Source organism: Lynx rufus, unplaced genomic scaffold (genome assembly GCF_022079265.1).
Source record: "Lynx rufus isolate CCGP_SWC_20201006 ecotype Redwood Valley unplaced genomic scaffold, mLynRuf1.p SCAF_9, whole genome shotgun sequence".
NCBI lineage: Eukaryota > Metazoa > Chordata > Mammalia > Carnivora > Felidae > Lynx > Lynx rufus.
Genome location: NW_025814897.1, coordinates 85,382,328 through 85,397,835, shown reverse-complemented (window position 1 = coordinate 85,397,835; position 15,508 = coordinate 85,382,328). Strand labels below are relative to the sequence as shown.

Below are 15,508 nucleotides of genomic sequence, written 5' to 3'. Positions count from 1 at the left end.
GCCCAGAAACACAAACCAGAGGCCTAAAGTCACCTAAGGACTCCATGACAGGGCTGGGAAGAGAACTGAATTCTGACTCATTGTTCTTCCCACTGTGATATCCAAGACCTATAGCATATGGGGTAAACATTTCAAAACTTATATACCACACACATGTATATGCAGATATTTATTAAATTAAGAGATTGAAATATACCAAAGTAACAGAAACTAAAAGAAAAAGCTTGAGTAAACCTTTGTTTTGTTTTGTTTTGTTTTAATCAGGCTGATTTATCTTCTTATGAGGCTGAGAAAACGCTAAGTTATTATGAAGAACGTCTATTATCTTTACGGATGAAGACCTGCACACAAGTTGTATCTCATGGTGGTCTAGCAGCTATGCACCAGAAGGCAGTGAAAATAATTGCATACAAAAATGGAGATGGATATCGAAATGGAAAGTTAATTGTGGCTGAAACATTCCCCACAGTAAGTGGCTATCACTTAAATGTTTCTTGCATCCTCAGAGGTAATGATAATAGTGATTCTTCTGACAAGAAGAAAGCAATGGGATTGAATGATAAATGTCCCTGGCCAGTTTCACTAATTTAAGCTGATGAGATCAAGATCTCGGTTTTCTTAAAGATATTCCTTTTTATTGTACTTCTCTGGATACAGACTCAGAAAAATGAGAAATCAGAATATGGTTTTTAGACTGGGTCCAGAGCAAAGATGTACAAAAGCAGGGGGAAGATAAAGCTACCAGAGTTTCTTCACTCTTGTGATAGACAGAATTCCTTTGTTTGTTTGTTTGTTTGTTTGTTTGTTTTTTGCCTTCCTTCCCATTCTAACTTCAAATTGTATGTTATTTGAATTTGCTAAGAGACACTACCTCATTTATCATTTGGAAAAAATGAGCACTTATTTGCTGACAGCTTATTTCACTTCATTCTCAAATTGGAGAAGCAAGAGTTGTGTTAGGAAGGAATATGTGGTTACTGTCATAGAGGCTCCTCCTTATAGTCACGGGAAGGAAGGAGAGTTCAAAAGGCCCAAACCCAGCTTTGTCCTTCCATTGCTTGGTGATTATCTTGTCTATATATTCTGGGCAGTACCTTTAACAGCATATTTTACAAGCAATGTTAAATATGATATGGAGTTACCCTGGAGACCTCCTTGCAAACACACAAGTACATACCTACTCATTCACTCACCTTTTTGGTTGAATACAAGTGGCTTTTTTATTAAGATATTGTTCAACAAACCAAGCAAGTCACAGAAGTTAGCAACTTCAATATTCACCCTGGGCTCCACAGCTGTATCCTGTAGTTTTGGGCAAAAATCTTAACCTTTCAGCCTGTTTTCCTATCTACAAAATGGAAGTAACAACATGTTTCAGTTTGGGTTTGAAAGTCAACTACTCATTTATTTTAAAGCAGTTCATCAATGTGAAGTGTTACTTTTATACCTTATAAAGCAACAAAATTGAAAGTGGATCTCTAAGTTGAACACTTCTTAGAAAATAAATACTCTGATGATAAAATATATTAACTGATTCACGATTAAATGTATCAGCTGCTGTGTTAAATTTTTGGAGCTAATTTTCGCAGCTTGAGTAAGGACTAATTTTGTGAGGTTATATCAGACAATCTAATATAAAAAATTATCTCTTCTCAAAGATCAAATCAGTAGTTATTCACCTTTCCATTTCCCCAAATTAAAGGATTTTCTCAAATTTCTAAAATAAGAAGCTCTTCACAATTATTCCCAGCTCTATCCCTTTTTTCTCTAATCATTTCCTTGTATTCTTTGCTATTAAGCTTCTTACAGAATGTACGGAGCAACTTGGCCTTGCCAGAGCAGCATCCAAAGTTTATACCAAAGATGGAACCACAGTCCTTTCCTTACGTGACTTGGTTTTATGGGCTCTGGATGAATCTTTCATCCAGAGAAACGCTGAGGAACCAAAGAAAGAGGCAGCCTCTGTTGGGACAAAAGAAGCAACTATTAAAAGTCTGAAAGGTTGGTTATATTATACAAATCAGGATTTAGCTGATTCTCCCTATTTTTGTCGTAAAAAAGTTAAATGTGGTTCTTTGATTCAGTCAGCCCTTCTACAATTACAAAAGCACAGAAAGCTACTCTCATGTGAGGTTCTCATATTGCTTTTACCTTGAAGAATAACAAGAAACATTTTTTTAAAGAATATCAATTTGGTGTCAGCACCAAAACAGTCAATAAATTGCCTCAAATTTATAAAATGTGTTTGACAGTTTAGCTACTTTATGAGCAGCTTTGTTATTAAATTTGAAACCAGAACCGACTAGAGACCACTTAAGAAAGTGGGGTTTGATCAGTGCAAGAGGTGTTGCCCACCAGCTGCCCTAACCTGCCCCTGCCCATCTCCACTGCTTCTCTAAACTCCCAGAAGCTCCAGTGAAAGCACCTGTATTGCAGCTCCTAGCACATTGTGTTATAATCATCTGTTTACATCTTTGTGTGTCTCATTTAACTATGTACAACTTGAGGACAAGGACAAACTATGTCCCCAGCAACAGTTTGCTAAATGAAAATGAGTCTTGCTCACAGTGATTCACCAGAGTAATCTCAGCTTTCCATTGTTATACTGAGAGTCATCATTTAAAGCTTAAGAACTTGGGTTTTGGAGTCAGAATACCAGGATTCAGATTCTAGATCTGTCACTTGCTAGCTGAATGATCTTGGGCAAGTTGTTTAAACTCTTGTACCTCAGTTGCCTCGTTTTACAAATTTTACACTGATAGTCATGTAAATGTATACTCATTTGGTCTCATAGGTATGAATATGTATTCATAAGAGTATATATGAATAGGAATTTATATATAAATGTGTATGTCACTTAGAATAGTGCCTGGTTGATGTTGACTAAACATCCAGTGAATAGTAGCTATCATTATCGTATATAGGATTGAGTAGGAAAAACCCACTTTTCCTCCTGTGTGTCTCTTTATTCTCACATTCTTATCACATTCACACTTCTGACACCTGATGTGTGGTTCCCCCCCACACACACCAAGCAATTCTGTAACACCAGCTGGATGTCCTATAATTTAAGTCAATTCTGCCACTATCTACCTAGATAGTATCAGATCCCACAGGTTAAGAGCTTAGTCCCACAGACTGCGCCCCCACCACCTCTCACTTCAGATATCCAGACCTGTGTTTCTGATCAATTGGCTTAAATTGGAAATTCCCATGTTTAAATATTCCTTCAGTTTGATTAATTTGCTAGAGCAGCTCACAGGACTCAAGGAAATGTGTACGTACTGTCTACTGGTTTATTATGAAAGGATGTGATAAAGGATACAGATAAGCATCCAGGTGGAAGAGATGAATAAGATAAGGTATGTGGGAAGGAGCCCGGAACTTCCATGTTCTCTCTAAGCCTGCCACTCCTCTCTTACCAGCTCCATGTGTTTACCAACCCAGAAAGTCTCCAAATCTTGTACTTTGGGCGTTTTTATGGAGAATTCATCATGTAGGCATAATTGTCCACTAATTCCATTTCCAGCCTCTCTTCCCTCTTTCGGGAATGAGAGTGGGGTGGAAAATTCCAAGGTTCTAATCATGGCTTGGTCTTTCTGGTGACCAGCCTTCATCCAAGAGTCTGTCATTAGAAAACAAGATACTGCTATCATCCAAGGTATTCCAAAGGATTTAGGAGCTCTGCATCAGGAACCAGGATCAAAGACAAAAAGAATCACTTAGAAAATTACAAGAAATTTAGAAGCTCTCTGCCAGGAACTTGTGGCAAAGACCAGTATGTACTTTTTTCTATTATTTCATAATGATATTATTTGTCCTGTTTTCTAATGAGTTTTTAAAATTAATTATGTGACCTTTTAATGCCTAGATGATCATTAAAGCGTTTAGTTTGGCCTTTACTTGGCATATAGATATCTGATCTCTAGGTTCTGGCATATTATAATCTCAAAGGCTCTTCTTTTAATTTTGTATTTAAATTAAGCCCAGAAGTCATGTTATTCATGCTGGACTACTCAAGGGTGTGGCCATCCCTTCCCCTCTGTATTCTAGAGGTTATCCTTGAACAAGCTGGCCTATTAATAGGCTGCCCCCTTTAACTGAATTGTGGCTTATGTTATGCCATCAGTTTGTGTTGAGGAACTTTAAAAAAAACAGGCATCAGTCAAAAACTCAGTATCATGTTTATTATGGAGATGGTGGTTATGGGCACAGGTTCTGGAGGTATATGGCCTGGTTTCTAATCCTGGCTCTGCTGCTACCTATCCATGTGACTAAACCTCAGTTACATTGTAAAAAAAGGAATGGACCTACCCCAGAGTATCATTCTGAGAATTACATGTGATAATGTATGCAGAGGTCTTAGTGACATGCCCAGCATGTTAGAAGTTCTGAATATTGCTCATTTCTATTGTAGGACACTGTTTGCTCTCTCACAAATAACCCCTTTAGGAAAACCCTGAAATAAATTTATCTCAGATCTCAGGAACCAGGAAAGTTGTATCTTCTGAAGAATTTATGACTCTGTGTGGGCCATATGAACCTTGATACTGTGTTTTCCTCTTTGCTTGGGCCACTGGAATGCTCAGAAGCCAAACTGTGCTTTACCTCTAGCAAATGGAAACACTGTGATTTTCATATCCATTTAATAATAAAAATATTATCTAGCATTTTTTGGATACTTGTCCAATTAATTAGACTGAACACTATTTATTCTAAGCACTTTCCTCTTTTATTTTTCCTTTTAATCTTCCTAACAGCAGAATGAGATAGATACTATTATTCATTTGAAAGATGAGGACACTGAAGCATTTTATCTCTGGCGTTAGCCTAGAAAGGCTTTCCCCCTTTCCTTAGTTTTCTTATATTTTTATTTTATTCCTTTTCAGAGTAGCTGTTTTGGTTAGCCACCTCAGATTTATGTCACAACTAGGTAAAGTGTAAAAAAGGAATCTAAAAATATATTTACAATCAGAGTAGTTTAAATTATTTGATTGCATATGAAGTTTCTGGTCAAATTTATGTGTTTGCATCTGGTTAGGTATTGCCTATTTAAATCAAGTCATTAATAAGAAAGGAAATCTTTTGAATAAACAAATGAACTTAGGAGGCAAATTTATCTATTGTGCAGTGGTAAATGTGTCATTTGTTTCCTAGAAAACCCAAGAACAAAACAGAAAACCACATTATTTCCAAAGTCTGTGACATCTGATAGTTTGGATGGTGTAGATAAGTCTTTGCTCACCCTCATCCTCAGAAATCCCATTGCCATCTGGGTATCTTGTGGTGAACCATTTCTATCTCCAAATGGTAAGTTTTTTGTTTTTGCTTGCTTTCAAGCAAGTGTATAAAAGAAAGAGAAATAAATTTTATGTCACCATAAGAAAAGAATTAAGTGCATACAATGTCAACATAATAACATCACATTTATGCACAGAACAGGAGGTCCATCAATTAACACGTACACAAGGATAGCTATGCTCCTTTATTTGCACAGTCGCCTGTTTTTTCTTACTGGAATGGAGTATTCTGCATGGAAAAATGTCTAATTTAGTTGATAAAGAGATCCTTGGTCTATAAGACTGAGAATAATGGTATACATTAGAAAATAACAAATGAGTTTAATTCACACTGAAGACGACCTGTCTGCACATTTTCATTTTTAAGAATTGCACCCTTTAGGCAGTAGGTGGATGTTTAAAAAATGAATGGTTCCAAGCAAGGCTTTCATCACCTCCAAATAGTTTGTGGAGGTGGAAAATGAAATATGGCTATTGCATATGGTAAATCTATGTAATAAAACAGCACGGTTCTTCTTTTTTTCCCCCCTCTCCATTCCATAAAGAAATGCCTTAAGCCCTGTCATCTTTCAAATGAGGTTTCTTTTAATGACCCTTACCTTTTAATTACTTATTTCTAATTGAATCTATTTCTTGCAGCAGAAAGTTCTTTATAAATTATTGGCTTGCATGATAAATTACTGTTGATAACACAATGCAGGATAAAATATCATGTATTTTTTCTAGCTTTGCAGAAAGTAGAAAAATTAGAAAAACAGAACTGGCTAAGAAAGGACAAAATTTTGGCTGATCTAGACACCATGAAACACAAAATGAGACAGTTAAAAGGTCAGTATGAACTAAAGTATCACCGTGTTTATTTCTAAATGTAACCCCAGTTTACTGGTAGTTTTTTCCTACTATTAGATACCAGATGTTTAACTGATAAATTATTGTGCCACAAAAGTCACTTGAGCCAGTCTAAAACCTAATAATGTATCTTCTAGTACTGATTGTATATTTGTAATCTTTATATTAAAATGAATATCACATGAATTATAGGCAAATTTTTAAAATTAGGAGACTGTCTGGGTCATATAACCCCTATGATGGGATTGAAACAGTTGCTGAACTGACCTTTTGTGGGCTTTGAAATTAGGTCTTAAACAAAACTTTCTGTCTATTCTTTGGGAATTACTGGGGACGAAGTGTTTTGTTTTTTGTTGTTGTTTTGTATGTTTGTTTTTTTCAATAATTTGAGTGAGGAAATACTAAATTCTTCAAAGGTCAATGTCACTATCTCAGAAGGGCTTCTTTTTTTCTTGTTAGGCAGCACAAAATATGCTATTCATAGTCAAAGTAATCAATTGGCAATGTTTGTTCTCCTCTTTCATTCTCTTTGTCAATGAATCTTAGGTTCTGGACCTTATACTATTCCTAGCACTTGAGATATCATATGGTTCTTTGGAGAGAAGTAGTGTATTGTGGACTTTAGTCTGGAAAGGAATACATTTCAGGCTCCGTAATTTCTATAACAGGATTTCAACTCCTAAGGATGTGCACTGTGTATTGTTGAAAGCATGTGAATTTTATTTCGATAAGCAACGCAGCTACTTGTAAATGCACAAGACGGAGCTCTGGATTGAGATGACTACTATTCAGTTCTTACCAAAAGAATTATTGGGTCTAAATGAAAAGCCTCTATTATGACTGACAACCTCTACTGCTTCAACTACTAGTCATTTTCACTTGAATATCCCATAAGCGTGTCCAAAACCAAAGTTATCATGTTACCACCACTCCAATTACTACCACTTCATTTCTTTGAGCAGTGGATGCCACCACCATCTGCCCAGGTGTTCCATCTTAGAAACCTGGGAGTCATCCTTGGCATCTCCCCCTCTCTCACTTTCTCCAAGCAAGTATCAGTAAGTCTGGTGGCTTCTAATCTATTAAATTTATCTCAAATGAATTCTGTCTTAATCCCCAACCGTATTATCTAAATTCAAGCTATTGTCATCTATTCTTTGGATTACTGGAACAGCTTTGTAACTTGTCTCCCTGCTTCCAGTCTTGACAGTAGTTTCTATTCTATGCTAATGACGATGTTCTGAATCTGGAGTGATCAGGCAAAAATACAAAGGTGTCATGGTGCTCCAGGCATAAAACCTTTCAAAGCTCCTTATTATCTTTAGGACAATGAAACTCCTTAGTGTCGCCTTGCACCATCTGGTTCTGTGTGAGTTTCTCTCTTTCCTTGTACACTCCACTCCACCAGTTGGACTGTTTTTCAGTCCTCCAGATGTATCAGGCACTTTCTTAACTCTGGGCTTGTGGAACAATTTAGTTTCTTCTGCCTCAAGTTTCTCTCTCTCTTGTCCTCTTGGATTGCTTGAACTCATTATATACTTTTCAGCTTACTCGTTGTTCTTCCTAAAAGCCTTCCTTTTCCATGTCAGGAATAATGTGGTTTATCACACCTTGAACTTCCCCTGTGATAATTGTTATCACATTAATATTATTACCTGGTCATGTGACTGTCTTCCCTATGATACATTATAAATTCTACACCCTTCCTGTTTGCTCTGTGAATAGTTGTAGAATGACTGAATTAAAGAATGGTTGGAATTTCAACCATTCACTCCACTGAGTTTTCTAAGGTCTATTCCTATATCAAATTAAATCAATAAAAAGCAACATACTAAAAATAGCACCTGGCAGAGCTGCCTTTCCTGTATGCTGATTTTATATCATGTCTTCAGCTTTTATTATAATTAAGTACTAAAAAAGCGTTTAAAGTTCAGTTGGTATCATCTACAATATCATTCTTGACAATAGTCTGTTTGGTCAGATGGTGTCCATTATGGAGGAATCCATTAATGAAATTTTTCTCTTAGAATTTAGTGCTAAGATAAATCTTGTCTCTACTGACAAACTGTTATATTTTCTGCTATTAAATGTAAATTCAGTGCATACTTATAAAATACCTACTCTGAGGACAGGCTTTTCTAGTTGTTGGGCTTAGGAAGATAAATAAGAATAAGTCAAAGTTCAGTTAACTGCAGTCCCTGTTGGATAATAAGCTTCTTGAGGATTGGATGAAAGAGGAGGTATGAGAGGTATAAATAGTGGCTAAGTAGATTATTTTCCATTATTATAGCCATTGGTAAATGCAACACATGTTTATTAAGCATATGCTGTGTATAAACTGACTTTACATTTCATTTATAAGTATGGTCATTGCTAATATTAATCACGATGCTAGTAATAACTTTGTAGGGTTTTTATGATTAAGTAACAGATGTCGAGTATTTACTGCATGCATATCACATAATAAATACTCAATAAGTATTAGAATAAAGGTTCCTGTGAAGGCAGCCCATTTTCTGACTTGGGGTCTTAAAAACTGATCAATGAAACTAAGAAATGGCAGATTAGGCCAAAGTATCATCTTTGTTACATATAAAGACAACGATGGAGCATTTTATTTAGTGTGAGAGCTAAATGGATTTGCCAACTAAAACCTCAAATGAGGTTGACTTACCCTCCCAGCCATAGATAATGCTGAAACAGTGTGGGCCTCTAATCAGGGGAGGGGTATGGGGGATCTGTACAGGTGAGATTTATAGTCTGAAAGAACAGCAAAGCACTCATGTTTTCTAGTTTTCCCCACTAATTGTTAGCTATTATCATTACTTTCCCCATATATCATATGAAATAAAATAGGATATATGGGAAATATAATAAGAAAATAAAAATAATTTAATCAATACATTTTGCCTGGTTTCAATTTGTATTCTTACCTACATAAATAATAGTTTGTTATGAACATCTTTTCCCGAACCAAAACCTTTTGTGATGAATTTATGTCTCTATGAAAATTATAGTGCAAATGTATTAGTTTTTTTTTTAGAGACCATTAGAAGCAAGTTGACAAAAAACAAATAATGCATAATGGTTTTTGCTCTTTTCCTACATTCAAATCCTGGCTCTTAAGAGCGTAAATGATAAACTATTGCTGAGCTCTCTTTAGTTGAGCAAAGTTTTAGTGTTCAAAAGGCACTATAAATAAAATAGTTATGTATCATAAATTAATGTTGTTTCCACTTTATGAATAGAGTAGGCTAAAAACTATATTTGCGTAAATTTGCGTTATGTATTTTTCTCGTACCACTGTGGTCTTCTCCAAATCATGTAACCTAATGGCATTGCCACTGTAATTCATTGGCTGACTGGTTCAATTATATTTTCTCCACATCCATAAATTGCACAGAATGCTTATTGGGTACATAGAATTCTGGTTTCTCTGAAAAGTCATTGCTGCCATTTATTTTTATTGCTGGATCTGTTTCCACAAACTTGAGCTTACAAGAACACAAATGCTTTATTCTCTGCAAATACTAAATTATTTTCAAAGAGTTTTGTTTATGGTCATGGTCTGAGAATCTGCACATTAAGACTCCCTTGGCAACAAAATTAAAACCCAACTTTGTGTTAGAATTTCTATTATTTTATCCACCTAAATGTTACTTTCTCAGAGAAGCCTTCTCTGGCAGTTGAGACTAAGCACTGAGCTTAGTGTTACATACTTTTATATAAATGCACTTCTCTGGTGCAGCACAGTTGCAATCAATTATTGGTATAATCATTTCCTTGATATCAGCCTTACCCACCAAACTTGAGACAGGACTAAATCTTGAGCATGTTTGTATTTGCATTATCTAGTGCAAAGCCTGACTGATAGCTAGTGTTCAACATAAGTTTCTAGAAAGAACATGCAAGAGGAAGCATTATTTGTACTTAAAAAGTTTAGAGATCAGTATAAGACTCAGTATGAGTTTATCTTCAGCGTAGAAAAAGAAAACAATTTGATAATTAGGATTTTTAAATCTCTTTTATAACAGTTTTAAGTGGACTACTAGTTCAAAGAATGCATATGTTCAAATCAACACACTTATTAAATTATGCCTATTATTCTTTGGAGTACAGTATTCCAACAAATATTTTCTCTTACCACAGCTTTTTAACAACCTAAAGGGCACAGCAGAGGTGTCAGAAACTAATCGTGCTTGAGGGTATTATTAGATAGAAAAAAAGGCCTTCTGTCTCTTGGGTTAATATTATTTTAGAAGTACTTAATCCCCAGGCTGCTAAGCTAATTGTTGGGGAAAGGCTTATTATTAGTGAAGAGAACAAAACATATGTTCCATGACTGGAAGAGATGATGGGCTATATAGGTCATGGATTCTATTTGACTAAATTACCACTGAACCATATCGTGCATGAGAGGCTGGGGCCAGTGTGGAAGTCAGCATGTTATCTTTCTTTTCCATCTGTACAGTGAATATGCATATCCTGGCTGTTTGAAACCTCAAGCTCCCATATGAAGAAGCATTGTTAGATATTATTACCTTAGGCATCTTTGCTTTTATGATATATTTAGTATTTTAGCCTATGCTCCCAAGTGGAATGATTTATGCGTAGAATGCCAAACCAATTTATTTAAAATCTGAAAGCCCATCTTCGGAAACAACATTACCAGGGACTTCTTTCCCCAGGGCGGCGAGTAGCAGCATGTCAGCCAGCCGCCATGGTTCCCAACAAAAACCCTGTGCAGCCGGTGGTGATGGAAGGAGGATGGACCGAGAAGACTCAAGAGGAAATTAAACTCATGGAGCTCATAAGACATACAGAGGTGCGTTCTTCAGGACTCCAGACGCTAAAGACTGCCTCTTTAATAAGGTTTTAAAAGCATAGCATTGAATTTTAAAATTACGCTATTAATATATCCTCAGCATCTGGTCTGTTATGACCACATAAGCATATGCCAAGCATTGAGTTGGCATTTGGAGAGTAGTTATCTAAAAGACAGACAGCTCATAGGAAAGTCTGTTTTGTTTGAATGGAGACCAGAAATTATGACCTTAGCAAAGAAGAGAAAAAGGCCCAGTGGATATGTACAAAGGTAATTATAATAAGTGTAGTCAAGTTGAGCCTTATGGCTTCATTGCTCATCACTCCTAAGGGTATGTCTCAATATGTAAAAAGAGCAAGGAGCAAAATACTAATTGCAATGGAGACATTCAGAAGTGAGGAATTCAAAAAGCAGTTTCAGTCCAATTGGTTAATCAGTCAGGATTGCCAGACATAAAAAAAGTCGAGAAGAGAAAGGTCAGCTGTTGAGAGAGGACTGGGGATAGAGACCTGGGAAAACTTTTTGCTTTGTGAAGTTTTTCATCAAAATGATATGTTCTTATTTAATAGGGTTTCTCAAATCGTGAAATGTGTTCAATCTAAATCTTAGGCGTGTGCCCAAGTCAAGGTTACTAGAAAAAAAGAAATTGACATTGCTAGAAATATGACTTCTTGCCAAGCTGAGAAGGATAAATCACTGACCAGGGAATGAATGCAAAGCATTGAACTAGGACATGCTTGAAGTGGGATGAAAAGCTGCCTGGCAGGGATCTGGCAAAGTATAAGGGTGGTTGCTGTATTTTAAAAGACAGAGAGTAAAGACTCAAACAACAGTCATGCACATTCCCTGAAGCATTTCTTGGTTAAAGAAAATGATGTTGTGATTCTAATCAAAAACTCATTTGTTAGATGCAGAGAAATTGCTCAGTAGGAGAAACACCACACAGAAATCCAAAAACACATCTCTATTCATTTCTCCAAATTATAAATGAAAGTAAAGTGTTTTGCCAAAATAAATGCCTTATTATTATTACTCTAATGGTTCTTATTGCCTTTGATGACTCATGGAAGCAAGGGGGATTTAAGAAGATTCCGTGACAGGAGAGGGTAATGCACTTCCTAGAATTTTTACAATATAATTTACAATTATAAGGTATTTCTGTTTTCATCACATCCTTCATAAACATACTAACCAGGCAATTCTCTGGGCTTTTGTTACCAGGAGCACCTTTCTGCAGTTCAAGAACTGCAATCCAAAAGAAATTCTACAGTTGAAACTAAACGTATAACACTCATTCAGAGCAGGCTGTACAAGCAGCCCAATGCAAAACGAGTCTGGATTTATCCAAATGGAGGCAGACCTGAAGATGGTACTTATGCCTGGGGCAAAACTATTTCAGAGGTAAATCTAGTGTAAAAGGAGATCGCTTCATTGGCCTGGATTCAAATTCTAGCTCGGGCATTTTTAGATTGTTAGATTAGGCGAATTATTTTACCTTTCTGGACCTCATTTCCTCATCTGTAAAATGGGAGTAATACTTTCCTCACAGGGTTGCTATGGTGATTAAATGGGCTTGTATGTGTGAAAAATGTGGAGCTCAATGCTGTCTGACACGTGTGTGAATCTGAATATGATACTTGACCAGCAGAGAACAATGTCAGTTAAACCCGCTGTAGCCAAAGAGTAAAACCTTAACTTTAAAAGCATAAATCATTTTCCTGATGTGTTTAAATTCTGGTTCACAAAAACGTGATTTTTTTCCCCACCAGGAATTATTCACTAGATATGTTTTCTGTAGCGCAAACAACAGTACTTTTAGAGAAAATCTGTCATATTCTTACTACCCAGAGTACTGGGACCATGGCAAACTTTCCACTTTCCAAAGTTAAAACATTGACTAAGGAAAGGAGAAGTAGCAGTTCATTTATTTTTGTAATATCAAGGACATAGTCCTAAAATTTGGCATCTTGCTTTAGTCTCTAAATAAAAACTTGAGGTAGCTAACAAATGGATTTTGATAGACGTTTAAAAAGTTTTGCAGTGGTATGTCAGATAATTGGCTTTTTATTTTGTGAAATGTTTTCATATAATTTTTCTGGGCCAAGAGGAAGTTGTATATAGATGAGATGTCAGCAGGTGTTGAAGGGTAAGGGGAGATAGTGCAATAGACTGACGGGGGTGGAGTTCATGGAGGCTAAGGGCACATAGAATAGGAGGTGCACCTGGGAAGAGTTCTGCCTCTGAACACTGGAGTCTCAAAATGAGACTGGGACTACTCCTTTGTGCTGGGGACACTGAATAATAACTGCAAAAGCAGAAGTTGACAACCAATTTGCTCTACTTGAGAGAGAAGAGATAAATATGTAGAAAGCATATTGAAAACTAGTAATACAAGCAAAGGAACTTCATACACATGGGGAGGGTGGAAAGAAAGTGATTATTGTTTTTTAAAGAGCAAAATCGGGGCGCCTGGGTGACTTGGTTGGTTGAGCGTCCGACTTCGGCTCAGGTCATGATCTCACAGCTCCTGAGTTCGAGTCCCGGGTCGGGCTCTGTGATGACAGCTCAGAGCCTGGATCCTGCTTTGGATTCTGTCTCCCTCTCTCTCTGCCCCTAACCCACTCACATTCTGTCTCTGTCTCTCTCAAAAATAAATAAACATTAGGAAAAAAAAAATTTTTTTTTTAAAGAACAAAAGCTTTTTCAATAAAAAACATCCTAGAAAATGTTCTATAACAAAGCTGAAATGTTCCTTCCTTGCTAGTTTCTTAAAAATTTTGAGTTCATACTGTAGGGGCGGCTCAGTGGGTTAAGTGTCCGACATCAGGTCAGGTCACGATCTCGCGGTCCATGATTGAGTTCGAGCCCCGTGTGGGGCTCTCTGCTGACAGCTCAGAACCTGGAGCCTGCTTCAGATTCTGTCTCCCTGTCTCTCTGTTCCTCCCCCACTCACACTCTATCTCTCTCTCTGTGTCGCTCAAAAATAAATAAATGTTAGAAAAACAAATTTTTTTGGTTCATACCTAGAATGCCACACCTTAAAATGCACTTCACCATTGCAAGTAGAACTGATACATTAATGAGGGAATAGGAAGTGATTAATAAGTAGATAAAGGGTAGAGTGGGGGTGATAGGATTAAAGATAGTTTATCAGACTCAGAATAGCAAAACATTTTTTTTAAATTACATATATCCACTGGAGGAATAATTTTTTGATTTCTCTGACTTTCATGTAGCATGTAAGAGACACCCCATTTATGGGGTGATATTTTTATTATTCCATGATCATATATAATCTTTTATGAACTTTGTATATGAAGGGCATTATGCTAGGTGCTGTAAAATATTATTTTAATTTATGTATGTGAAATGATTTTGAACATTTAATAGTGTAGTGTAATTGACAAGTTAGCATCAATTGTAATGGTAGCAGTAGAAAGAATAAAATAACACATGGTCTATGTTCTCATCAAATCAATATTTCAAATTGGCAACGCATTTGAAAATATGTCAAGGTTTATTCGAGTGTGTAGAGAAATGATCACTCTCATGTTGATGGATGTACAACTTGTTGGCAATACATATCATAAAAAAAATGTACTTCTAGAACTTTATCCCAGGGATATTTTTATGAATTTATGCAAAGATTGTTTGGTAAGGGTATTTATCACAGGGCTATTTATAACATAGATAGATTAGAAATAATTTAAATAGTCATCAATAGGGACTTGGTTAAATGAATTATAGTACATAGGATAGAATATTATAACTCAATTAAAATGAACTTTGGAAAGAATAATGACAATAATGATGTTCCAGGCTAAGTGATAGAAGCATAACATAAAGCATGTGGAGTTGGATTCTATACATACACATGCATACACTTAGAATACTTCTATTTTTGGAAGTATTTATCAAATGGTCTTATTGTTGGTGACCTAATAAAAGTGGTATTTCTTTCTTGTGCATTTTCCTCTGTGCTCTATATTTTGTTATGATGAATACAGATTGTAAGAAAATGTATTAGCTAAGGGATCTGACATTCTTCTTAGAGAAATACTAACAGCATGTTATAAAGGTCAAATTAGCAGTTCAGGCAGGAAGTTCAGTAGGAGTTCAGAGGAGGGGAACACTTCCCACCTGGGGTGAAGGAGAAAGGCTCCACAGAGGAATCAATCAGGACCTCTGATGAAACTTGAGAAATGGGTAAGATTCAGTATCTTAGGCAGAAAAAGCATTAATAAGGATGAGGGGCACTGAACACAAAAGTATGGTTGTTAGAATTCAAAAATTAAATACATAATTCCAGTACATAGATGGTACTTGGGCAGAGAAATACAGAAAGATATATACAACTGGAGAGATTGTTTAAAAGCATATGGTGGACCCCACATGCTATCTACATTAGTCTACTTGGGGTGCCATAACGAACATCATAGACTGGGTGGCTTAAACAACAGAAACTTATTTCTCAGAGTCCTGGAGGCTAGAAAGTCCAAGATCAAGGTGTCAGCAGGGTTGGTTTCTGAAGGAC

General features: G+C 36.3%; 1 protein-coding gene across 1 annotated transcript in view; it reads left to right on the top strand.

The window, feature by feature from the left end:
- DCDC1 (doublecortin domain containing 1) overlaps positions 1-15,508 on the top strand; it is a gene marked incomplete at its 5' end in the record, with an annotated part of 457,606 nt that overhangs the window by 420,077 nt on the left and 22,021 nt on the right. Inside the window, 6 exons of the mRNA XM_047071674.1 lie at positions 265-468; positions 1,800-2,001; positions 5,158-5,310; positions 6,027-6,128; positions 10,838-10,974; positions 12,196-12,375. Of these exons, the coding sequence (XP_046927630.1) occupies positions 265-468; positions 1,800-2,001; positions 5,158-5,310; positions 6,027-6,128; positions 10,838-10,974; positions 12,196-12,375 (978 nt within the window). The remainder of the gene's footprint in view (positions 1-264; positions 469-1,799; positions 2,002-5,157; positions 5,311-6,026; positions 6,129-10,837; positions 10,975-12,195; positions 12,376-15,508) is intronic.